At 44.1% G+C, this 27,470-nt stretch overlaps 1 protein-coding gene across 1 annotated transcript in view; it reads left to right on the top strand.

Annotated features, from left to right (window-relative positions):
• The window catches only part of TXLNB (taxilin beta), a 40,555-nt gene extending 29,435 nt beyond the window's left edge, over positions 1 to 11,120 (top strand). The window contains exons 8-10 of the mRNA XM_068150746.1: positions 3,986 to 4,078; positions 5,170 to 5,265; positions 6,278 to 11,120. Coding sequence (XP_068006847.1) covers positions 3,986 to 4,078; positions 5,170 to 5,265; positions 6,278 to 7,072 — 984 coding nt within the window. The 3' untranslated portion in view covers positions 7,073 to 11,120. The remainder of the gene's footprint in view (positions 1 to 3,985; positions 4,079 to 5,169; positions 5,266 to 6,277) is intronic.
• Positions 11,121 to 27,470: the final 16,350 nt, after the last annotated feature.

The raw sequence follows: 27,470 nt of genomic DNA, 5'->3' as shown, positions 1-27,470 counted from the left end.
AGGTATTGATAAAAGCCAGAATACATTAAGCACACATTTGAAACTGTAAAACTATTTTTAGAAGAATCCAGTCAAACAAGTCTGCAAAGGCATTGACAATATGCACGCCCCTTGCAGACTTGCATGGAAAGACACCTAAGCAATTCACCTCCTGAAATGAAAGGTGCAGTTAGGTGTTCTGCTCAAGTGTGAGAGCTCTGTCACTTACACAGAGGTCTCCATTTGGAATTACTGCTAACAAGAATGTTATTATCAACATTATAATAATTTCCAGCATGGTAGTACTGATGGGCCTCCCTCATGGACCAATGTGGAAGGCGTTGTGCAAGCACAGAACAGAAAGAGAGTAAAACATTCCTTGATGCAAACAGTACAAAACAGCAAATAGATAGTAAGAGAGGAACAGCTGTATGGTAATGATGAGAAGATACTGGTCAATGAGATAAGACAAAGCTGCAATATAGCCCTTAGTACCTGCTAATAGTGAGGAAGTGACTAACAGATGCTGCTTCCTTAAGAGGGAAGGAAGCAGGAGACATCAGCTTCATGCCAGCATGTCTCTGGGCAGTACAGTGTGCCTGAGAGATCCAAACTCAGCCCTCCAAATGGTGACAGGGACTTGTCACCAGCTGAGGGAATATAGGAAAATTTAGGTGATGCTCCCCAGGCATGTTGCTTAGGCAGAGTTTTTAGCTTTGTGCTTTGAAACAAAGAGAGAAGATAAAAGTCAGCCAGGACCTTTAATTTTTGGTAACCAGTGTAGTGCAGCCACTGGGCTGTGACAACTAAAAACATAAGGTCTGAAGAGATGTCTGCACTGTAGCACTGTTATGGCATGGTAATGATGAGATGTCCTGAACTTCCCAAAGCCTTGCACTTACAAGTTCTTTCCTGGCAGCTGCATTCTCCCTGCTTTGTCTTCAGTGGGCAGCAGTGAGGGGGTCCTCATGTTCCTGAGGAGCATAAGCGCATCCTCCTGGTGAGAGACAGTTTTCAGAACCTGTTCCCAGGCACTATGAAAACATTCATTATTCAAATTTAAACTGCAGAAGCTATTCTTGGTTCTATGATACTGTTTAGAGTTCAGAGCTCACTGCATTCAAACCTGAATAGTTTTTAATCTAATTAAACAATGAGCAAAAGTTGGAAGGGACAAGTAAAGACAGAGAATCAAGGTGAATTTTTTTAAGACAACAGCTCTGGGCTAGGAGCCTTGGTTTGCTGGTTCCCACCCCTGCTTCCTCACCTGGCTTTGAGATGCTCAGGCCACAATGTCTATTCCAAAAATTTCACTTGTTATCAGTGTCCCATTTACACTGTGGCACTCAGGCTGCTAAAAACTTCTTCTGAGTTTCTGTTTCTGCAGAAGTCACAGGTCTGGCTACAGCCTCATATAAATACATACATACACGCTTCACAGAATCTTAGAATTGTTCTGGTTGGAAAAGACCTTTAAAATTGTCAAGTCCAGCCATTAACCCAGCACTGCCAAGTTGCCACTAAATCATGTCCCTCAGCACCTACATGTCTCCAGGGATAGTGACTCAACCACTTCCCTGGGCAGCCGGGTCCACTGACAACCCTTTCAGTGAAAAAATCTTCTATGAAGTCCAATATAAACTTCCTCATGAAATTTGAGGCCATTTCCTCTTGTCCCATCACTTGTTACTTGGGATAAGAAACTGACAGTCACCTCACTACAACTTCCTTTCAGATAGAGAGCAGTGAGCTCTCCCTTGAGCCTTCTTTGCTCCAGGGTTACCAACTTCAATTCCTTCTGCTGCTCCTCATAAGGCTTGTGCTCTAGTCTTGTACCTGTAGCTCAGATATTGGCACCACAAAGCTCTGCATGGATTAACCTCCCATGCCTTCACCCAGCTTGGCATGGAAGGGCTGCAGCCAATGCCATATTTAGAGCTACTGAGACCCTAGCTACCTAGGTTAAACTTAGCTTGGGCACATCCACACTACACTGCCAGTTATGGCCATGACGAGGGGCATCATAACAACTAGCCAGAATGAACATGAAACACAACAAAGTGATATCTGATTTCCAAATCAGAACTAAACCCGTCCCATTATTATCAACATCTGCTAAATCTTCTTTTCATCAGTAACTGAAGAGCTGTATCAGGGCAGCTCCCAGCTAATCATTTAGTCATCTCTGCACTGGTGTGGAGAGGGCAGCTCACCTCCAGCCAGATGCCTGGATACTGTAAACTATGCTTTAACCTCCCATTGCTCTGCACCTACCATGCCTCAGCCATTGTATGTTACACCAATCACTCTTTTTCTAACAAGTGCTGTCAGTCTGGACATATAAAATGTTCAATCATCCAAACACTGCTAGGGGTGCTTTGGCACCAGAAGGAAGTGGATGAGTTGGAGCTGGCTGCCTTAGATAATTGTGCTTTATCTCTATAGCATCCTGCATGATTCTGGAGCTTTGAAAGTGCTGGATCTATTAAGACAAACAAAAAAATCAACAAACAAACAAACAAAAAGAAAATAACAACAAACCAAAACAAAACACATGAAAGAAAACTCCTGCAACCCCACAACAAAACCAGAAAAAGCAGAAACATTCAAATCTTACAGAAAAACTAAGCCCAGATATTTAGAACTTTTTTTTTCCCCAAAACATCCACAGATTTTAGAAAGACAAATATGATTTACTGACAAAATACAGGTGAACTTTCACATGGGTACATGGAGCCCTAATAGTCTTAAATGCTGCCACATTGCATCAGATCTTTCTGTCACTTTGCTTCATGAAGTGAAGTGAAACTGGCAGAAGAGGCTGGCAGGGGATTATTTTATCTTCCTTTGCTGGCCTTGTCCATATCTGCAGTCCCAAACAGGCTACAAAACAAAACTGACAATGCCCTTTCAGCTTGTTCAAGCCGTGGTGCTGGGATGCAGCTTGAAGATATCCAGTGCAGAACCACAGTGATTTGAAGTGAAAGGTGGGGCTACCCCATATGCCAGGTTATATAGGAAGGGAGCAGCGACACTCCTCTTCAATGGTGGAGTCCAGTGAAGCACATCGAGTGCTGTCTGGTGCAACTCCTGGCCACAGCCTAAGCCAGTGCTTGAGGACTGGAAAGGTGGAACAGGGGAAACTGTGACTGCAGCATGACGCAGCCCCTTCCCAGCTTGCTTGGACATCAGAAGCAGCATAGTCAGGATAGCATGCAGCTCCAAACACATCTTGTTGTTTAATCATGAATGAATGTAAAAAGATGGGCAGGCAGGCTGTACTGGGTGACTCTCCTAAAGCCTGCCAGGTGAAAGTTAGAGTTTGGTGATATCTACATGGTAAAGCAGGGCTTATTGCTCCAGCAGAGCTTTGAGCCACACAGGCTCTTACCTCTTTGAGTTAATCTGACTGTCTAGCCCATCAGTAGTCAGACCAGCTCAGGTTATTCCCTGCCCATGGAGATGGTCCAGGGATCACACTATCATTTTCCACTCTGTAGGTCATCCTAGATGTTTTTTCCTGTAGAAGTCAGCCACAGTTGTACACAGAAAAGTATACAGGGCTTGTAAGGAAAGGCAGAGAAGGAAATCTTACAGACTTCAATGCTGTCCTCTTGAAGTCTCCACACAGTTACCCAGGTAAATGTTTTCAGAAGTCTCTACTTCTAGGGAATTCTTTTACTCATGGACACTTTGTGTAGAGACACTATAGCTGCAACATTCAGGTGGATAGGGGATCCATAATTCACAGGTCTTTTTAAAATCACCCGCCTGGGTCTTTCTATATTTTGGGTTTTAATTTGCCTTTCTGCAAGAGAGGAATCACAACATTTTGCAGCCTTAAAAAGATGCAGAATTTCAGTTCCCTGATGTTTGTGCTTCCTGGTCTCCAAACAGGAGCTAATTTCCATGTCCAAACACAATACTTATTATCTTCAACCAAAGTAAAAGTTCACTCGCCTGGAGAATCTGGAATCACTGTGGGGTTTTTTTTCTCTTAATGCAGATCACTCTCTACTCAGAAAGGTTTGAAGAATTTCAGAAGACTTTAACCAAAAGCAATGAAGTGTTTGCCACTTTCAAACAGGAGATGGAGAAAGTGAGTTGCAGCTCATACCTGAACTCTGTATTTGAAACTTTCCTTTTATATTTTGATGTGTCTCACTACAAGCATTTTTTTGGGATGGGACCATTTCTGTACATTTTGGGGAACAATCTCATCAACATCCAAATAAGATCTGGGACATACTCAGCCATGGCTGACACCAGCATAGACTTTAGCACTGCAAGCTGAACATTTTGTTTTGCCTTTAAGCTAAAACCAAAACTGACTGGAAGAATAATTAATATACCTAAAACCAATGCAGTGGTTGCATGCAGGCCCCTCAGAGACACCAAAGGGGTAGTCTAGAGCTGCATTTTCCAGTCCATGTCTCCAGCAGTGCCCACAGCCTCCTGGGTGGCTGAAAATGACACAGAAAGGTTGACTCAGGCTACATGGTCTTTCCACTGAGTGTGTAGGCAGAGAGGAAACCCACCACCACCTACCCAGCATTGAGCCCAAGTGATTGTTTCTTTGCAGCTGGGGTACTGAATGGGAATCCAAACCAAATGCATTCAGATATTGTACCTACTTTCTTAATAAATAATGTTCTGCTCTGTCACCCAGGCCCAAAACCCTGATTCAGGCATCCTCTAATGATATTCACAGAGAATTCAGTTTGAAAAAAACCGAAGGGAAAGATGCTGTTAATTGGGCTAGTGGTGTGGTTTGGAGGTAGTACAGAGGTGGCTAATCCAGAGGGAACTTCCTTGCCATTGCTGGCTCAGAAGATGCAAGCCCTTCTTTAACTCCCCAGCAATCTAACACTGTTAAAGAGTCAAACAGAATAATGCTGCCCCTTTTTTTGCCTTTTGGTTGTGTGATCATTTGTGCTCTGGGAACCAGCTATGCTTTTAACCACATAGTCAGCTGGTTCTACTTTAGGACTAGAGACTGAAGGCTGAAACTTACATGGCAGCTACTTAAAATTAAATCCATCCCATAACATTAAGTTATTACTTAGCACAACCACTACAGCTACTGGCAGCCGAGTTACGAGCACAAAGACCTGAATAAAAGGGCTGCCCTAATTTCATCTGCAGTATGGAATTCCTGTTGTGATTCAGCTTTTCCTCCTGCTTATACAGATGACAAAGAAAATGAAGAAATTGGAGAAGGATACTGCTACATGGAAATCCAGATTTGAGAACTGTAACAGAGCGTTACTGGACATGATTGAAGAGGTGAGCAGTGTTTTTCTTCTCAGGATGCGCCTATTTCTCCACATAAAGCTTCAACCAGGAGGTGAGAAGACCCAAACCCACCAGAATTCAGTGAAAGACTTGTTCTTTTTTCCAAGCTACCTTGATAATTACGTGCCTTAATAAAAATAAAAAGGGGGGGAAAGGGGGAGGGAAAAGAAAATAAAGAATATCTCAAGTGCTGGGGCTTTTAGATTGTGCAGAGACATTGGCCACAAGAAACTGAATTATGTAACTGAATTTTAAGTGCTCTAAAAATGTGTGATTGCTAATGCTGTCACATAGAAGCAAATTGGCATTAGTTCACTTCACACTACTCTCTTTCTGCATTAGAGCATTCACCCAGGGAATTAATGTGCTCTAGCTAATGAACTTTAAATTCACATCTTTTGTTAACTTCCTGTGTAGGCAAACTCTTAAGAGCCAAAAGCAAGTACTGTGGCTCACCATAGTTTTAGGCACAGTCACAGGGGCATTGCAGAGGAAAATCATGAGCATGTTGGAATGCGTTCAAATAAGGTAAGAGACTGCCTGAAGTTTCACCCCAGACTTACACTGAACTTTGAGCAGGTCTTTTTGGTTAGCTTTGTAGCTCTGTGCTATTGCTATTTCTACAGGTTTCTGTATCACTAGGTGTAGAAGCAAGAAAATGTTCTGCCCACCAGAAGTCCATGGTTATCTACATGGGCATTCACTATGTTTTTCCATCTCTACAGATTATCAGCAGGTATTCCTCCAAATATTTTTGAGTGACATTGGTCTGAATCTGTCTGGATAATGCTAACATGCTGCAGTAACAGAGGTGAATTTCCTCTTGGAGCTTCAGTACAGAAGACCATAGTTATTGTAGAGTAGTTGGTTAAAGCCAGCTACCTAGAAGAGGCCTGTGAGAGCTGCCTAGATCTCAAATTGTTTCCTAATTGACAGTTCCACTAATGAATACTGCATGCATCAAAACTCAGTCTGAACCTTTATCTGATATCTTTTACCACAGAAAGCCATGAGGACCAAGGAATATGAGTGCTTTGTGCTGAAAATCCAGAGGCTTGAGAACCTTTGCCGGGCTTTGCAGGAAGAGAGGAATGAATTGTACCAAAAGATAAAGCAAGCACAGTTCCCTGAGGAGGTGAATGGAAATGGCATCTTAGAAGAAGACGATGCTGATGCAAGCCCTTCCTCTTCAGAGCAGGAAAGCATTGAGCTGCGCACTAATGATGAGACCATGCTGAAGGAGCTGGCTGAAGCTTTCAGAGTGTCCCACAAGGCAGAGGAGTCCCTCCCAAGCAACAGAAGTAATCCAGAGACCTGTGATGCTCAAACATATAATGCTGCCCTGGAGTCAGAGCTTCCCTCTCCTCTTACCCCACAGTCAGAGGCCGGGAATCACTGTGAGCAGCCCAGCACAAGCACACCAACACTCACTGAACACGTGCCAGGACCCACTGAGAGCATGCCAGTCCCCACTGAAAATATGACAACACCCACTGAGAATGTGCCAAAGCCCACCCAAAGCATGCTTGAGCTCCCAGAAAGGGTGCCAACACCCATAGAAAGTGTGCCAATACCTCCCAAGAGCATACCAATGCCAAAACCTATTGAAACCATGCCAGCACCTCCTGAAAATGTGCCAGTACCCACACAAAACATGTCCACTTTCCTTGGGAATATGCCAATACCCACGAAAAACCCACCAAAAGCTGCAGAATATGTGGATGACCCAGCAGAGCAGTCTGTACAAGGTCAATCCACAGAGCAAAGAGGGGACACAGATATGGAAGCAGTGGATTGAAGACACTGGTGTGTCCAGGATTGTCTTCTGTCTTCTACAAACCACAGCTGTACTTTTTCCTCTAAATAGATACCTTTGCCATGGTTTAGTTGATGAGATGGTGTTGGATGATAGCTTGGACTGGGTTATCTCAAAGGTCTCTTCCAAGCTGGTTAGTTCTATTCTATTCTATTCTTTTTGGGTTTTGGTTGGTTTTGGTTTTTTTAAGAAACAAAAAGTGGGTGCTAAAACATACTCACACATCTCTAGGCAATTGTGATGCACCTCCCTTTGCTACCACTGTCCACTAATGATGGATTTGCAAATTTTGCTGTCCTTCACCTGCTTGAAGCTTGAACAAAATTACAGGATTATTTCCCCCCCTCCCCCCAAGCACAATGAGTCATCTCACTCAGCAAAACAATATTCAAGTGTTGAAGTTCCAATGCTTTAAAAAAATTCATCAGAATTCACATACATATATTTAAAGATTCATAATTGTATCTAGTTGTTATGGTGCTGCACACAAGATGGTCTCCCTGGACACATGGTGATTTTAATAAATGAGGTAAAAGGAATCTGTAAGCACAAAGTAAAATAGTGAGACCATCAATGTGGTCAAACATCTCTGAAGGAGAGGTGCAATAACAAAAGGTGAATTTTTGTAGGAGTAAACTACCACTCAGCATTGTGGCCTGGACACCCATGAACTCTTAGCCTTACCTTGAATTGGTCTTTTCTGCTTAGTGTTCTACGAACTCTTAGCCTTACCTTGAATTGGTCTTTTCTGCTTAGTGTTCTAAAAGAGGTTTAGTTTTCAACAGAACTACAGTGGAGAGGAGAAAATCTTTTCTAAATTCCTCATAAAATTACTGAAAACAACAGCAATTTCCAAACTGATAGCAAGCCCTAAACACAGGAGTCACAACTCTTTCTGCATCCAACAAAAACCTGCTATTTTGTCCTCCTTTTTGGAACTATGAGCCAAGCAATGGGGTTCGAAGCTGTTTACAGCTCACTAATGAGTCGTCCAGAAGTTCAGAAGTTGGTTGCAGGTCCCAGCTTCTAGGCCAGGAGCAGAAAGCAAATTGGAGCAGTAGAAGATACCAAAATGCTTTCCAGAAAATCCCCCCATAAATCATGCTTCTAGATAGTGCCATCTCTCCCAGTCACAGCCACACAAACCTCTTTACCCCGGCTTGTGGTACACGCTGATGCTCCCAGAAGCAGGCTGAGCACATTGACCTGTCACTGTTCATAGGAGTGGAGCACAAGTAAATAGCCCAGAAGGAAATAGGTACTAGGACAACAGGAATTCCTCTCACAGATATCTTCAGGAACTGGTTACATTCACATTCCTTCTCTTGCCTGACTGGCTCTTTCCATCTGCCTGCCAACACACCATTGTTTAATAATGTATCCACCTTGCCACAAACTGGTTGATTCTGGTGCCAAGAACAAAGATGATGAAGGAAGAATGATAGAGAGAGTACTTACCCAGGCAGATGAATGGTCTCAAGCAAGGAGAGTAAGAAGCCTTTTGGAACATTTCTTGTTTCTCATCGCCTTCCACTGAATTCAGTCTAGGCCCTTAGGAGTTTGAGCTGGATAACTTAAGAACTTGGAAAGGGCAACTAAACAAGATGTCCAAAGGCTGGAAAGGGAAATACTGAAATCAAACAAACCCATGTGTATAGACAAATCCCAAGAAGCCCCTGAAGACAAAGCAACTCATTCAAGCTGGAGTTGGAATACAGGTGAACCAAGAGAAAAGATGCTATCTTTGTGAGATTGTGGGAGACTGTGATCACAGAGTCCTTCAAAAGTGGAGTCTGAATCTTTGCTCGCTGCCAACATGATCTGCACCCTGGTTAAGTATGTCTGTGTCTGCACAGCCTGGTCTAGGCTCTTCAAGAGCTAACTGTTGGAGTATACAGAGTATAATTTGCAAGTTTGCTTTGGTATAGCCTTACAAGTAGCTATTATGGCTACAGTTTTCAAATGTGGATGCCTTCTGTTAGATACCAATTCTTACAGGATTTATTTCATGTCTTTAGATCACCCACAAATAGATCATTCAAGCCTTAGTTACCTTAAGTTCCTTTTATAAGTAGTGAAGAGGACAGGCATATTTTCACCCCTCTGGAGACTTTCAAGACCTGCCTGGATGTGTTCCTGTGCAGCCTGCCCTAGATGATCCTGCTTTGGCAGGGGGGTTGGACTCAATGAATTCTGGAAGTCCCTTCCAACCCAGACCATTCTATGATTCTGTGATTTTGAGGACCAGTCATCTCATGATAAGACTTGCATCCAAGACAGAAGAAATTGCTTTTCCTCTGAAGATGCCATTTCTCTTTGTCAATTCTAGATCCAATCTAGGACAACTAGTTTAAATTTAAATTGCCTGTTATTAGGAGTCTAAACTAGGCAGGTAAACTAGGCAAGATGAATCCTAAAAAATGTTCAGATTCAAAGCCCTAAACAAATGGCCATCTCTGAAAACCAAGATAGTTGTGTGCATGGGAAAAGTTAACTTATAACAAATTCATATCCTAAGATAAAAAGTTATACTCACATGATTTACTTTTTTTTAGTTTCTATTGACTTAAGCTTGTAGAAATGCAGTTTCCATTACAAGTTTTTGTTGTTGTTAGGGTGACTTTTAATGTAGTTCATATAGTTGTTAATGGGTTTTATCCTTTCTTGGTCTTGTTTGATTCTGTTGCCATTTCAGTAGTCACCTGCATAAAACCAACTTCTTTTTCTTTTAATTGTTGAAGTTTCCTTTTACATTCTGTCATTCTCATACTCACTTGGAGTACTGTGTCCAGGTCTGGAGCCCTCAATATAGGAAGGACATGGACCTGATGGAGCAGGTCCAGAGGGGGTTGGAGCACCTCTGCTATAAGGACAGGCTAAGGGAGCTAGGGTTGTTCAGCCTGGAGAAGAGGAGGCTCCAGGAAGACCTGATAGCAGCTTTCCAGTACCTGAAGGGGGCCCACAAGAAGGATGGAGAGACACTGTTTACAAAGGCCTGCAGTGATAGCACAAGGGGCAATGGCTTCAAACTAGAGAAGAGCAGATTTAGATTGGATGTTAGGAAAAGGTTCTTTACAGAGGGTGGTGGAACACTAGAACAGGTTGCCCAGGGAGGTGGTTGAGGCCCCTTCCCTGGAGATATTTGAAGTGGGGCTCAACAGGGCTGTGGCCAGCCTGGTCTAATGGAAAATGCCCCTGCTGACTGCAGGGGGGGCTGGACTAGGTGACCTTCGGAGGTCCCTTCCAACCTGGACCACTCTATGTTTCTATGATTCAAATAGTCAGTTACATAATAATAATGATCAACATGGCCTTGCAATTTTAACTTGGTTCCATTTGGCATAATCACTACAGTTCCATCTTTAATTATATAATTGTTTTCTCATGTCTTCCAACTTCAGCAATCAGGAAGACAAGAACCCTACAGATAAAAACTTCCAACATAGTCATGATTGATTCTTACAGCATCATCCCTCATGAATAATTACCCAATCTTCTGGGAAAATCACTCCCACTCTATTTCGCCTTCCCCATTTTTGCCCTTTTAATTCTTGCATCTAAAACTGCACTCACATACTTGCAATTCCACTTACTGTGTGAGTTTCCACCCACATGCTTGTTGATTCTTTTCTTCCGTATCATCTACCAACTGCATTTTATCCCAGCAGTTTCGTCCTTCAGTGCATACAAACAACTCTGAAAGGACAGGAGAGTGACCTTCCGGGCTTTTAGTTTCAGGATTTGACCTCACGTGTTTGCAAGAGACAAGAAAAAAGTTGTAGCTGATCCCAGGCTGGACAGAGCTTTTAGAGTAAAACTGTGGGGGTGGTTTATGTGTAATCTCATGGCCTGTAGAGCTGTGAGAGGATGGAGTACCCTCAGTAGAGGTGTAAAATCTATAAAACACCGCCATGCACTTACTTGTCATCCATTGCATCAGAGCAACAGTTTAAACTACCATCACAGATATCTGTGTGTTAATCGATTTTCTTTCATTCTTCTTCAAAATAAACTACTGGCCTCTGCAAAACTGCCTCTGCCTGGTAGCATGTTCTTGTGAAAAGCCTTTGGGATTGCAGTTCGGGCATCAGTTCTGCTGCATTTCCCTCTGGTACCTCCATACTCAAGACAGAGAAACCTACCACATTTCTGTCATCATTTGGAGGCAACAAGTGGCAGTGAGACATGTGTTTTCCCTGCTGTTCATCCTTATCATCATTCTCCTACTGACGCTGCCAGTCCTGATGTGTGCTGTGGATACCTACCTCAATCTTGCTTTTATTTCACATAGTTATTCCCATACAGCAGGTATAGATTTGGAAGTGAGGAAAGGTGGTGATGGTAACTATATTTTCCATACTAAAACTATCCATTGCTGCTCTGCTTCCAAACTTGCCACAGCATTTATTTGCAGAAGTTGCAAGTTGAGAAAAAAATTTTCCCTTCCTCATGTCTGACCTTTGCCACCTGAAAAATTCAACAGCATCCCTGATGAACCTGTAAAGCACAACATATTTCAAAAACCCAAACTTTCACCATAGTGAAAATAGCTAAAATCACATCCAGGATGCCAACATGAACTTCTCACCTAATTTCTGATCCCTGTAGAAGACCACAGTAATGATAAATCTTGTTGATGAGAGATTAGTAAGAAACAGCTGATCTGCTTCAGCTTAACTTTTCCAACAAAACTGAACAGAAGTAGATGCAGACACAGAACATACAATCCAGACGGCAGAACTGCAGTAAATGCAAGTAACCCAGAAGAGGGACATAAGGTAAAATAAAAAGTGAAAGTGAAACTTTAATCCTAAACATCACTACTTATGTCATCTTTAAATTCCCTTTGCCAATCAGATTGCAATCAACCACATATGCAGTTGTCTCCAAATTCACACCGTCACTCTCTCTTTGCAATGAACATCACTGTGCTCATCACTACTGAATTTAGACTTTTCATCTAAAGGAAATGTCAGCACTCCTCTCCTGGGCTCACACACTGCCCCTGCACTGCTAATTGTGCTGACATTCACCCATGACTGGGTATGCACTAAGCTGGGGTTGCTTAGCCTGGAGAAGAGGAGGCTCAGGGAAGACCTTATTGCTCTCTACAACTACCTTAAGGGAGGTTGTAGACAGATGGGGGCTGGTCTCCTCTCCCAGGCAACCAGCACCAGAACAAGAGGACACAGTCTCAAGCTGCACCAGGGGAGGTTTAGGCTGGAGGTTAGGAAGAAATTCTACACAGAGTGATTGCCCATTGGAATGGGCTGGCCGAGGAGGTGGTGGAGTCACCATCATTGGAGGTGTTCAGGATGAGACTTGATAGGGTACTTGGTTGCATGGTTTAGTTGATTAGGTGGTGTTGGATGATAGGTTGGACACGATGATCTCAAAGGTCTCTTCCAACCTGATCTATTCTATTCTATTCTATTCTATTCTATTCTATTCTATTCTATTCTATTCTCTGGCCAGCCTGATCTAGTGTGAGGTGTCCCTGCCCATGGCATGGGGGGGTGGAACTAGATGATCCTTGTGGTCCCTTCCAACCCTGACTGATACTATGATGATACTATGATACTATTCTATTCTATACTATTCTATTCTATTCTGTGACCTTTGCTGAGACAAGGGGCAAGCATAAGGAATGAAGACAACTCTGCCCTCGAGTCAGCCTGCCCAGCAATGCAGCACTGTAATAAAATGTATATTTTTATGTATTTTTTATGTAATATTTCCTGGCAGTGTTATCTTCAAACACCGCTGCAGCCTATTTACAAAGTATATTCACAGGATCTGTTACTCGGTTGTGAGTGATACCTTGAGTACTGTGTCCAGTTCTGGGGCCCCCAATTTAAGAAGGACATTGAGACTCTTAAATGTGTCCAGAGAGGGGCAACGAGGCTGGTGAGAGGCCTCAAGCCCTACGAGGAGAGGCTGAGGGAGCTGGGGTTGCTTAGCCTGGCGAAGAGGCAGCTCAGGGGAGGTCTTATTGCTCTCTACAACTGCCTGAAGGGAGGTTGTAGCCAGGAGGGAGTTGGTCTCTTCTCCCAGGCAACCAGCACTAGAACAAGACAACAGTCTCAAGTTGCACCAGGGGAAGTTTAGGCTCGAGGTGAGGAGAAAGTTCTTCACAGAGAGAGTTGTTAGCCATTGGAATGGGCTGCACGGGGAGGTGGTGGAGTCACCATCCCTGAAGGTGTTCAAGAGGGGATTGGACGTGGCACTTGGTGCCATGCTTGAGTAGTCATGAGGTCTGTGGTGACAGGTTGGACTTGATGATCTCTGAGGTCTCTTCCAACCTTATTGATTCTATGATTTCCCATATGAAGACAGTTAAACAATTCAAGCACAGATCTAAGAATTTCCAGTACAGTGATTCAAATGGGAAATAAAGGTTCTGTGATCTGTGGTTTTCCCAAAAATGGGATCCTGTGGCAGCTTAGCCAGGTACCCACAGCTTGCTCCTCTGTCTGGTATCTTCCCAGATGCTGTGACTATAATTCAAGTGGCTCTTGGCTCAGAGAGTGCTAAGAGGCCTCTCCTCTTGTGCCTAGTTCTCAGTCTGGAGTTTTCCCTTGGCTCAGAGACAGCTAGGGGCCCTCTCTCTCTATTGTGTGCTCTGTCACCAGGCTGTAGCTTTTCTGTGGCTCTTCTGGGATTCAGTTCTCATGGAGCTTTTCCTCCTTCTGTCTTGGTCTGGGTGCAAGCCCTGGGTGTAGCTGGCCTGTTAAGGCAAGCTCTTCAGCTGCTACTCCAGCAGCATTTGGCTCTTGTTGCTTGCTTGGTGAGAACAAGGCAAATTGCCTGCCTTCTCGGCTGGTTTAAATACTGTCCCAAGACAATTAATGCCCTTTGGGATCTGTCCTGGTTTGAGGCCAGAGAGATCCTCTATTGCCCCTGAAACGGGCAAAAGAATGGCACTCACACAAATGGATTGCAAAGTGATGGAAGGTTTAAATGGAAGAGCAATTAGTGTTTTACAGAAACTACAAAGCATAGTGGCAAAGAATCCCAAAGCATACAGAGTCCTTTACAGTACACCCAAAGGCCTCCCAACACTTCCTTCCTCCCCACCAAAGGCTGTACCCAAAATCTCCAGGGCTCTTTCTTCCCCCCCTGTCAGAAACCTGATAACTGGACCTATAGGATGGGGCATATCTAAACATGGCCAGGGGCACACACAGTTCACAGGTGTGTTACATGTTTATCTGGACCATCTGGACCCCGGGAAGTGTCCAGATTTGCACATTCACAGGTGCTTAGCCCATTGTCTGGGCTAAGGCATGTTTTGGAGTTTGACCTTTCAGGACAAACACATGCCAGCAGGACAAGGAAGCTGGGAGAACAGAGAAAGGCAGACAAGGAGAAAGGGAATTTGCTGTCCTGGCAGGGTCCCCTTGCCATGATTTTTTTTGCACTAACATGGTTAGCTACAGAGCAACTCTGTTTTTTCTACTTAGAAAAGACTTACTAGATCCCTTTAAAAAATGCAGGGGCACACAATGGTTGTAGCTGTGGCAGGATAGTGTTGGGCCAGTGCTCAAATGCCAGGGAAACCCAGATATGTCAATATCCACAGTCCCCATTGTCTCATGGCTTCACATGGCTGACAGCTCAGTTCATGCTGTAGCCCCAGCCACTCATCACACTTAACCTAACGCAGCAACTTGGATGGTCATTGCTCATGGGCCACAGATGGCTGAGCAAACCATGGTTCATCTCCCTCTCTGCAGGCATGGCAAGCAGTGATGGAGGTTCTTATATTTCAGTCCTGACCTTGTGAGATAGATGGCAAGGAAAGATGACAGATCATATGTAATTTGTGAACAATCTTCTACATCGGCAAAGTGACTTCCACATTCTTTCTTATATATGGTGGTGGTCTGAAGGAAAGAGCACATGAAAAGCTGAAAGAGGTAATGGTTCAGAAATAAGCCTGAATAGTGTATTTTACAATACCTACATCACACATGTATGGACAAGGGTCTAAATGGAACACATAATGTAGGCATGTCCAGAGAGAGTCCTGGATTTACCCTGAGGGTGCAAGGAAGGTGTGCACATACACCCATTCACGTTGATGAGGTATGTGTTCTATGCCACATAGGGATGCCCCATAAGGAGGGACCACCCACATCATCCTCCCTTCCTGTCACAACTGCCTGGAAGACTGGGAAAAGTTTTACATTTCTCTGTATTTGCATCCTGGTTTTATTGTTGTTATTATTATGTTATTCATCTCTTATTTGAAGTTACTTTCTTAAGAGACAAGAAGGGAGAAGCTTAAGTGCAAGTCCATCTCTGACAAAGTTAGCATCTTTCAGCTTTGAGGCATAGATGACATACTCACAATCCAGGCTATGAGAAAAGCATCTTTAGCAAAACACTCTACACTCAAGACAAAAAATAAATAAATAAAGGATTCTAAAGTTGGACTAAGATGCTGCACCTTGTGGCCATGAGCCATGAGCCAAAGAGGAGATGAGGAAAATATCTCATGCTCCCTGATCAGGAAAATAAATTCTATATTAGTAGATTTTTTGTTGTTGTTGTTCATGAAGCCCTTTTATTTGCATGAATAAATTTATACACTAATTATAAAAATACACCACCAAAAGGGCCTTCAGAGGATCCAAAAATGCTCTTCAAATTGTAAGTGTTAAAGAACAACTTATGACTTCACATTAGGCTGAGGGCCACGTAGCTCTGGATTGTAACACACTAGCAGTACACTGCAGAAATACAGAATTAGGGCAGAGGCTTTCACTAGAGATAAACCTTCAGAGCAGAATCCAACCACTGTTAATAGAAACCTTTATTATTCCCTAATTTCTTACTTCTTTGGACCTCACCCTGATAATTCTGGTGCTGCCATCAGCAGAAGACAAAGGTCCAGCTCTGCAGGTGTAAATCAGAGTAGCTCCTTTGGAGCCACCTAAGATCCAAATGTTGATGTCCAATGAGAATCCTGTTCAAGGGGGTGAATTACGAGGCCATTAGCAAGTCCTCTGTTCCTACCAAGTGAAGCCAATACTTCAGGGCCCCTGAGAGAGGCATAATGGATTTACTCATTTAGAATTTGGCCAACACATCTTATTCAATGAAGCTACTTTTAGGAAAAGTGCCAAAAACCCAATCTTTATTGACTACAATCAGCCACAGCCTCCACTTTGCAGCTCATCCAAACACCAAGTGCTGCAGTGCTCCAGCTCACATCCTGAAAGACAGAGCACCTTTTCTTCAACCACTTCACCCACTTCCTGAAGCACTCTGCTCTTTCTCACGCTTCTCCCCACAATGACTGGTCTAAACTTATTCTGCTTGCTGGAGCTTGCTGGATAGTCCTTGTTAAAAACAGAACAAAATATGATTACATTCAGGTTTCATTTCACACGAGATCTGGGTCAGGGCTGACAATACTGTTTGAGCTGCTGCAACAGCTCTCTGTCTCCCCGATGAGGAAGGGTCTGCTCCTCTCACCAGCACACGGTCAGGCTCTCTGATGAGCTGATCTAACTCACTAGACTAACAGAAAAGTAATACAACTAAGGGAAAAAAGGATTATTTTCAAGCATGTCAAAGTGCTGATGGGTAGAGTGGGAATAGTCCTTCTGGCAGCAGCAAGCTCAGAGCAGCTTCAAGCAGCTCAACCTTTAGGCAGCTCAAAAAAGGTCAGCTCAAGCATACCAAAATCCTTCTCACTTAACTGCTTAATTGCAGCACTACCTGTTGCCACAGCTGGAGGCAGAATACAGGACTAGATGGATGACTGTTGGTAGCAGCACAGTATTTGTTGTCTCTTAAAGACTAGTTACCACCAAAGGAGTCCTCCTTCCCCTGCTTCTGCCAGGTATCATAGCCTCCTCTCCTATTTGGGGGGTCACACACTCCTGACCCAGTTGTGGGCTGGTTTGGGATTTAAGTCAGCAGAAAATCAATGTTGCCAAAGAAAAAAACAAACCAATTTGCTGGTGTGTCTCCCAAAACTGGCTTACTACAGGGCTGGTGTGCTAGTGCTTCACTCAGTGTGGAAGTTGAGAAGATCTGAGGGCTTTTGAGTATGTGTGCCCCACACATCAGTAACACTGAGATCATGAAGAACTCCTCTGGCAGATTGCTTATTTCACATCACTTCCAGTTTGCTAAACTGGCAGTTTTCTAGACCCAAAAAGTTACTTTGAATAGCAGGTTATGCCAGCATCTGCATTTGCAACCCTGAGGGATAAAGTGAACTATACGACACCATGAACCCCTTAAAGAAAGGGTTGTGGTCTAGGCACCAAGAGACTGGAGAGATCTCTGAGGTCCCATCACCATGTGCCAGATCAGTGAGGCATGATGTGGACTCAGGGCTAGACACCTTATCAAAATGATGACAGGGTTGGGAGACATGGTGTGTGCAACTCAAGCACACAAATCATGCCAGACTTCACCCTGAGAGGGAACTTTTCAAGGTCCTTCCTAATTTTATTGTTGTATGATTTGCAAGGTGTCAGGAACACTGAAGTTGAGCACTGTGATGCTCAGTCTCCATTTCAATCCATCCCTTTGGAGGGTATTAATAAAACCAAAAATGACAACATCAAAAGCAATAGCTTTTTTAAAATCAGTATTTGCTGAGATTCATGGATGTTCTGGAATTTCTGTTTTCTAGGTCTAGGTGGTCCTGGTCCTCTATGCCTAACAGCAGACAGCTTCAGACTACAAACTGCCAGCTGAAAAGCAAAGTTGCAAGCTGAACACCTCCAGTGTCACAGCAATTGTACACAGGAAAAACCTTAAGCAAGTCCCAAGGAGGGAGAGAAGTTGTGCTAGTCATCATGTTACTCATTTATCTCTGCCCACATGTTTCCAGCAATTTCCACAGAATTACAAACAAAATGCTGGCTCTAGCAGTAACAGGACTCATAGCCTCTTGCCCCATTCCCCTGTCCAAGGCATCGTTTCCACCCACATGCTGTCCACACTGCCCTCACCAACATGCTGCTGTGTGGCTGCACTTGAACTGGGTCACTTAAATTATTCAAGTTAAAAATACCTCACTACCGCCAAGAAGAGCTACTTTTAATTCAGACCATTGCAGTGATCCAGCTGGGGCTTTCTGTGACAGAATCTCATGAAACTATGGCCTGAATTCTGGTCACAATAACTGCCAGCTGAACTTTACCCATCCTTTGCTCATAAAGGAATCCACACATTTGGCTGTTTACTCTGGAGCATAATGCTGTTCCCAGACTTAATGGCAGCCTTTCCATTGACTGTTTTAGCATGTGTTTCCATATGGACACCTTGAGTTCTCACACATGAGAACAGGCCATGTGCCAGCAGCATTGATGATGGTGATTGATCAAACTACAAGGATCATTTCTCTGCTCCCAGTCATTCTGGTAGATCCTAATTGGCCAATTCCCTCAGCAATATGAATGTACAGAGTTTCTTTCTTTCTTTACTTATTGTACTACAAGATGTTATTAAATCAATGTTTATAGAAAACAGCATCCCAAAACACAAAAGATTCATCTTACTCTTACAGTGGAGGCTGAATATAGCATAAAGAAAATGAGGCATTTGTTTCAAAGAAAGAAAGAAAGAACGAAAGAAGAAGAAAGAGTATGGTCTGTGGCATTTTTACCTGAGGCAGCCTTTTTGTGGGGGTTGATATTCACAGGATTACAGGATGTTAGGGGCTGGAAGGGACCTCTGGAGATCTTCAAGTCCAAACCTCCCTGCCAGAACAGGACCATAGAATCTAGCACAGGTCACACAGCAACACATCCAGACAGGTCTTGAAAGTCTCCAGAGAAGGAGACTCACAGCCTTTCTGGGGAGCTGGTTCCAGAGCTCTGTGATCCTTACAGTAAAGAAGTTCTTCCTCAGGATGAGATGGAACTTCCTGTGCTGTAGTTTACATCCATTGTACCTTGTCCCATCACAGGGAACAAGGATGAACACCCGGCCCTCATATATGTGCATACATTTATTAGATCCCCTTTCAGTCATCAGACTAAAGATGACATAGGACACCCTCATTTCATGACAAGAGAATCCACACGTTTAACATACAGAAGTAAGTTCTCTGTGTGCTCAAACTGCTGCTATCCAAGTGAGATTAATTAGTGACCCACCACTCCCCATTCATCCCTGGTCTTCCCAGTACCTCATCATCAACTCCACCACAGTTTAATCCCTCAACTATTTTGCCAGTGCACCAGATTGTGTGAGCATTTCCTAATCCAGCCTGGTGAAAATGCATCAGGCAGCTTTGGAGTTAGTTAAGAAAATGTTCAAGGAAACCAGATCAGTTTGACCTGGCTTTGTTCAGTGGATGACTATGTGGGCAGCTGTGCCAGCTGAGTAGAGGAGCAACCACTGGAAAGCAGGTGAGTTCATTCAGGTCTGCTGGGAATGCAAAATCCCTACCCCCATGCAGCTCTACCTCCAATGGGATGTGTGATGCAGCATCAGCTGCTTGGGCCCTTCCTCCCATAAGCTCAGGTTACTATGCTTGATCAAGTTCTTCTCTTGAGGCTTTGGTAAACCTTTCCAAGTGCTCAGCAGAGTAGTAATTGTTAACAATAATATTTGCATGGGTGTATGAACTTCCTACATGCACTGTTCTGACATGCCAGGCAAAATGTTACAAGGATTAGGAAGAAAAATGCAGCACTACAAGAACTTGGTTAAAGCACAGCCATCTGTGTAACATCCAGCCAGAGAAAACAAAGCAGACAAAAGGCTTTCCTAATCCTTAAAAATTAAGAAGCTTAAGTCAGTCATGTAAAGATATTTTGTCTCATCACACCAGCCTACTGCTGAGAAGCGATAGGATAGGATAGGATAGGATAGGATAGGATAGGATAGGATAGGATAGGATAGGATAGGATAGGATAGGATAGGATAGGATAAGACCAACTACAGTATTTCAGTTGGAAGCAACCCACAACTTCATCTGGTCTGACTGCCTGATCACTTCAGGGCTGATCAGAAGTTAAAGTATGCTATGAAGGGCATTGTCTAAATGCATCTTTAACACCCACAGGCCTGGGGCACTGACCATCTCTCAAGGAAACATGTTGCAGTGTTTGACCATCCTCTCAGTTCTAATGTCCAGTCTAATCCTCATCTAATGCAGCTTTGAACCATTCCCATGCATCCCATCACTAGATATTAGGGAGCAGAAATCAGCTCCTCCCTCTCCACATCCCCTCCTCAGGAAGCTATAGAGGGCAATGAAGTTACCCCTTAGCTTCCTTTTCTCCAAACTAGAAAAGCCCAAAGTCCTTAGCCACTCTGCATGGGACATCCCTCCCAGCCCTTTCACTAGCGTTGTTACCCTCCAGATGCATTCGAGGATCTTCACATCCTTGTTTAATTGTGGGACCCAGAACTGCACACAGCACTCCAGGTGAGGTCACACCAAGGCCAAATACAGTAGGATAATCACCTCTTTGATGGGCTGTGTTTGATGCACCCCAGGATGCAGTTTGCCCTCTTGGATGCCAGGCTACTCTGCTGACTTGGATTGAGCCTATTGCTGACCAGCACCCCCACATCCCTTCTGCAGGGCTGCTCTCCAGCCACTCCTCTCCCAGTTTATACTTGTGCCCAGTGTTACTCCATCTTAGGCACACGGTCTGGTGTTTGGACTCATTAAATTTCATCCCATTAATCATTACCCAATGGTCCAGTCTACCTACATTTCTCTGCATGACCCTCAAGAGAGCAAACTTGTTAATGGTACATTCAACTCCTGCATCTAGATAATAGAATCGTAGAATTGTTAGGGTTGGAAGGGACCTCAAGAATCATCTAGTTCCAACTGCCCTGCCATAGGCTTAAATTAGATCAGATTGCTCAGAGCCACATCCAGCCTGGCCTTAAAAACCAGCTGGTGGCCAGTCACCAGTGGCATCCCCCAGGGATCAGTGCTGGGCCCCATCCTCTTTAATATCTTCATTGATGATCTGGATGAGGGGATCAAGTCAGTCATCAGCAAATTTGCATATGACACCAAGTTAGGAGCAGATGTTAGTCAGTTAGAGGGTAGAAAGGCTCTGCAGAGGGACCTCGACAGACTGGACAGAAGGGCAGAGTCCAACGGGATGGCATTCAACAAGTCCAAGTGCCGGGTGCTGCACTTTGGCTACAACAGCCCCATGCAGAGCTACAGGCTGGGGTCGGAGTGGCTGGAGAGCTCCCAAACAGAGAGGGACCTGGGGGTGCTGATCAACAGCTGCTTAAACGTGAGCCAGCAGTGTGCCCAGGTGGCCAAGAAGGCCAATGGCATCCTGGCCTGCATTAGGAATAGTGTGGCCAGCAGGAGCAGGGAAGTCATTGTGCCCCTGTACTCTGCATTGGTTAGACTGCACCTTGAGTACTGTGTCCAGTTCTGGGCCCCTCAGTTTAAGAAGGACATTGAAACACTTGAACGTGTCCAGAGAAGGGCAACAAGGCTGGTGAGAGGCCTTGAGCACAAGCCCTATGAGGAGAGGCTGAGGGAGCTGGGATTGTTTAGACTGGAGAAGAGTAGGCTCAGGGATGACCTCATTGCCCTCTACAACTACCTGAAGGGTGGTTGTAGCCAGGAAGGGGTTGGTCTCTTCTCCCAGGCAACCATCACCAGAACAAGAGGACACAGTCTCAAGCTGCGCCAGGGGAGGTTTAGGCTCGAGGTGAGGAGGAAGTTCTTCACCGAGAGGGTAATTTGTCATTGGAACGGGCTGCCCAGGGAGGTGGTGGAGTCACCGTCCCTGGAGGTGTTAAAGAGGGGATTGGACGTGGCACTTAGTGCCATGGTCTGGTCATGAGGTCTGTGGTGACAGGTTGGACTCAATGATCCTTGAGGTCTCTTCCAACCTTAGTGATACTGTGATGCTGTAAAAACTTCCAGGGATGAGGCTTCTACCACATCCCTGTTTCAATGTCTCACTACCCTCACGGTGAACAACTTCTTCCTAACAGATCATTGATAAATATGTTGCTCAGAAACATATCCTACAGGCTATATCCCAGGGGTATCCCAACCAGCAAATTCTGAACAATAAATGCATGACAACCATTTTCAAGTCCATTGGATATACATTTTTGTTTTAAAAACTTCAGTCACAGCTAATGATTAACTACTTAGCTGCTAAAACTTCTGAAGCATCTACTACATGGTTCCAAAACCCAGGGGTAAGGTTAAGACACTCTGAAGAAGTTCACATGGTTTGTGCCCTTGCACTATCGACTCCAGGTCTCAAAGAGCCTGTGTGAAATGCCTATTACAGTGACAGTGCAGTGTGCACCTATGGCAGTCAGGGGGAGCAACAGCACAATGGAGGAATGTCAGGCTCGGGTTTGGGTCCTCATCACCACACCACAAGTTTTCAAAAGTGCAATACAGATGTCTCTGAGTCTTGTTCCTGCATGTCCATCTTCTAATTGATGCAGTTAAACCAGTACAAGCTCTCACATGCATGTTTATCATGCCCTGATCCCTGTCAAAGCAATCAGAGGAAAACGAGAGTTCACAAGTTATTCTGTGGTTTTTTCTGAAGATTATACACTCTCACTTTAAAATCTGGACCACTCTTTCTGGCTTGACTCATAAAACTACACTTCCATGGATCAGTAGCTGAGTGGAGGGAAGAGAGATGATTCAGTATTAATCTGGCCTGGGAAGCCCAGCTGCTTTAGGTGTAGGTGTGTGTTTGCACAGATGCGGTAGCTGAACTTTGAAGTGACAAGAAGTCAGTCATGCTCTCACCCCAGGGACAGAACAAGGCTGGACTCTCCAGCATTCCTCTCCTCCCAGCACTTTTTCACCAGAGAAGGTCAGGCATGGAGCATGCCAAAACCCACACAAACAACAAACTTCCACTGCCATCCCTGAGGAGCAGAATTCAGCACTCAGGCACTCAGCAAAAGCTGAGTGCAGCTCACAGGTGTTTTTGTGTTGGGCTTTGCCCAGTGCTACAGCTATTAACTCCTACAGGTTCTAGTGATGGTAATGACAACGAGAGACCAAAAGAAGCCATTTATACTTAAAAATAGATTCTCCCAAGCCAAATTTTGTATTGCAAGTAAACTAAACTAGTCATCAATGACTTTGATTGAAGCTTTCCCCATCTTCACCAAAATGCTAATTCTACCTTTCCACCACTCTGTTGCATCAGGACATTCTTCTCCTCAAACGTGCTCTGCAGAGGTGAAGTGAGATGTTAATTCTCCCATCACTTCTTTCATGTCTTCAGCCTTCAGCCAAATCTCCATACCTTACTGTATGAGTCAGATTTCAAATTCTTTTCTTCCTGTGAAAGAGATTTAGAGGGTAATTCCTCATTAATAAGAATATCATAATCCTCATTAAGAATTCCTTGCTAGTGAGAGCTCTGTCAAATGCAACTAGATGAATTTATACAGTATTTGTTCTCAACAACACATGTACTCTGAAATTCTGATGTCCAGCAATTACCTGACGTACTAGTACAAATCCTCTTCTGGCAAAAGCGGGCAGAGCAACATTTCCACAAACTTCAGGAGCCAGAGGACAGCTACAATGCCAAGCTCCTGGCTTGGCTTCCTGGCTCTGCTGCAAGCTACTTCCTTCTCATTTGTTCCAGCCACAGATGCAATGTCAGCTCCTGAAAGCTTACTCTATTAGATTCTTCCCAAAGAGCAAAAAGGTGGCTGTGTGATCCCACTTCACCTGCTCCACCTCTAGGGACACGATGCTTCCTTGCACTAAGCAGCCTCATCCTAGCACTAACAGTATGCCCCCAATGACCTTCTTCCAGCACACTAGTAATGAAGCAAGGACCATCAGGAGATGTTCCCCCAGGTAACAGCCACTATGCCATTGACATCTAGCAGCAGAGGCAGTTAAGTGTAATTCCTTTTGTCCTTTCTTTTCCACGCAAATCATGTAGAAAAGCAGTCATCAGAAGGAGGACATAAGCATGTTACAGATGAGGCAGACAGAGTCCAGAGGCAAAATAACACAGCTCATACATACCCATGCTGGCCATCTCCAGGACTGGCTGCAGCCTCGCTGCATTGCAACACGCACCTGCAAGCACTGAGGGGCAGCCCCAGCTTGGCAGGTCTGGAAGGAGCAAGGTTCATGCCTCCCCAGCTACGAGTATCCCATTAGCCTCAGCACAAGCAGGAGGGAAAAGGTAAAGAAGTGGAACTGGGACACTTTTAGGCAGAGCCACAGGAAGTTAAATCCAACAAGGCACAAGTACTGCCAATTTTTAAGTGAAGACTGCTTACAAAAACATCGGGAAAACCTGCCATAAAACTTTGGAAAGGAAATGCCTCTTACTCTGCACTTGATTTGTACTCCAACCAGCCTGGCTGCTGCGCTGCCTTCAGGAATGAATTGCAGCTTACATGGTACTTTGCTACTGACCATTCAGTTCCCATGTCTTCCCCAGCATTATGCCAAGGTCTGCAGCCCACTCCCTTACAACCACTGGCCCAACCAGTCAGCCTAGTCCTGACTGAACCAATTGGAAGACTCCCATGTAGTTCAATATATTCTTTGGCAGAAAAATGAGATTAAAACGCAGGCTAAACTTAAATACTATTTGTGTAACTGGAGTATCCTGGTTACAGAGTTTGTAACCATAGCAATCATTTAAACAAAGCTTTAAAGAAAATATTCTCTCATTATAAAAACGTCAATCCTTGATTCTGATTCAGTTTCTTATCTTCCTCTTGTCTCCAATCTCAGAGGTGCTGCCTGCTTCAAGGTCTTATAGAAGAAGCATGAAAGGAAAAGCTCGCCTCAGAGCTGCTGAGCATCCTCAACTACTACTTGTGTCTTGTGCAAATGGATTGATGCTTCCTAAGCATTCAAATACGAAAGGATCAGTTTGTCACGTGGGGACAGGGAGGTTTGAGAACATTACACAAGTAATCAGCTAGCAGGGACCTTCCTCAGAAAAAGTCCCAGGCAATTAAACTGAGCCTACTACTAATCACATTCCAAACACAAGGTATTACTTAGGTTGGAGCCCAAATCATTAAAAAGCTCAGGCTCAAAAAAAAACCAAAAAAAAAGGGGTGGGAGGGGGTGGGGAGCAAAGGCAGAAATATTTGGCAATTGGTAACTTACATTAGTATTTAAGTCTCCTTGACTTTATGGCCAGATTACCTTCTGTCTCCAAAGACTCCATTCCGCAGTTTCAACTCCTGTATTACTAAGAGTCACGCAGGCATCACACAGTGGCAGCACTGATTTGTTATTCTCTGTCTGGATAATCAGGGAGATTTTTATTTTGAAAAGATCCTTTCAGGAGCCTTTTTATTTGTCTTTTTTCTGTTTTTCCCCAAATGCTTGTTAAATGAGTATGTAGCCAGGAAAATGGGACACGGAAGCAGTAAGATGGATGTGATCTGCACACGTTTTTCTCACAAGAAAACAAGTGCAGTGCATGTTCAACAAAAGGGAGTAGCTTCAGGGTCACATTATATAATGGAGACAGATGTAAACTCTTGAATATACAGCACTCCAGGCAAGCACATTACAAAGAGGAAACATTTTTCTTCATGGGAGGAAAGAGCAATTTTTTTCTTGGATCGTGGCTTGAGAGCTACTCCTGGATGCCACCACAGCTGATTCAGCCCCACAAGCTTTGCTCACATGAGCACTGCATCAGGCAGTTTGTGGGTTAAGGAGCTATACAAGCCACTGTAGTTTCTCTGCACGACCCATTGAGGTTGATTGGACATCACTGAATGAAAAGTGAGTGTGCAGGAAACCCAGTGACTAATATAAGCATCTGAGGCCAAAAAATACTAATGTACCGAGTCAATGACAAAGCACAACAGCCGCAGCCTTAACAGGAAAGCAGGTTTTGGTTTGTGTGGCCAAGTTTTACTAGCATCAAAATGAACAGAATTTGTTTCACAGAAGACTGTCAGAGTAGAAATAAAATACAAATATAGCTGTGTGAAACCTGGACACGTATTTTTAGGTGCACACACCTACACACATATGCAGCCTGAATATTTCATTCCTCTCTTCTGATACAATCAGGGATGCCTCCAGCAGGAATATGAGCCCAGGCATGCTCCTAACCCAATTTGCCTGTGACACTCCTATGTTAACTACATACTCTATCATGTAACAGCTTGAAAAGCTTTATTTCAGTGACTTTTTCTTTCCTCTGTGTTCTCACAACGCTATTCATCCTCTTTCAGCAACAGTAATTACTGCAGCAGATCAAACCTGAAGTTCTGCAATTCAGTACCAAAACTGGGAAAGACTGCAGTAATTAAGCTAAGGCAACAGCCTCCCTGAAATACTAATTCTCATTTAGTGCTCTCTCATAGGCTTAAACCATGACCCAAGATCCTTTTGGCAAAATATCAATATGGAATCACTGAATTCACTTGTAATTACTCGATGGCAGCTTATTTATGTTTCCACCTCATAAACAGTTCCTACTTTATTAAGAGGCAGCTATCCACAGTACTTATAATTAACACAACATACAGCTTTTCAGCTTTAAGTTATCCAAGCCAGTCAGAGTTATCTGCTTCCAAAATTAAACCTGGCTGGCTCTTTAGAGAGTGTTTCCAATCTCCCAATCACACCACAGCTCCCTTGAGCCATGGCAGATTGCTTTACTTTTTTTACATTTGGATTGCCTTGATCGTTCATATCCTTCCTGAACTTCTCTGTGGCAACACACAAAGGCTGTGAAAATCATGCTGTAAGCACAAGGACAATGGTTTGCTACAATGCATCATTAGATCATTGGTCTGCTGAAAACATGACACAAGAAGCAAGGATTTCAGATGCCCTCCTCTGCAACAGGTTTCAGAAATAAAGTGTTCAGCTGTAACATGGGAGACTCTTGCCTAGTGCTACTGTATTGTGTCATCCTTTACAGAAGCCCTTCTGATACTACTCAGGCACCAGAGGGCATACTTTGATTAAAAGATTCAAGCAGAAGTGAAGGATTGTCCACACTGGCCCCAGGCAGTGCAGCATTGAGGCACTGTCTGGGTGAAGGCTAACCTCAGGAACTTCAGTAAGGACAAATGGGTCCCACACCCAGGGAGGAATAACAGCATGCTCCAGTACAGGTTAGGGGCTGCTCTGCTGGACAGCAGCTCCATGGAGAAAGACCTTGGAGTCCTAGTGGACAGACAGTTCTCCAATGGGACAGCAATGTGCCCTTGTGGCCAAGAGGGTCAATGGGATCCCGGGATGCATCAAGAAAAGTGAGTCCAGCAGTTTTAGAGAGGTTCTTCTCCCCCTCTACTCCGCCCTGATGAGACCATACCTGAAGTATTGTGTCCAGCTTTGATCTCCCCAGTTCAAGAGAGACAGAACTGCTGGAGAGAGTCCAACACAGAGCCACAAGGATGATTTAGGGGA

The sequence above is a fragment of the Melanerpes formicivorus genome, unplaced genomic scaffold (assembly GCF_026170545.1).
Source record: "Melanerpes formicivorus ecotype bairdi unplaced genomic scaffold, bMelFor1.0.p_v2 SCAF_2, whole genome shotgun sequence".
In the NCBI taxonomy this organism is placed as follows: Eukaryota; Metazoa; Chordata; class Aves; order Piciformes; family Picidae; genus Melanerpes; species Melanerpes formicivorus.
The sequence above is the reverse complement of the archived record's forward strand: the minus strand, read 5'-3'. Positions and strand labels throughout refer to the sequence as shown.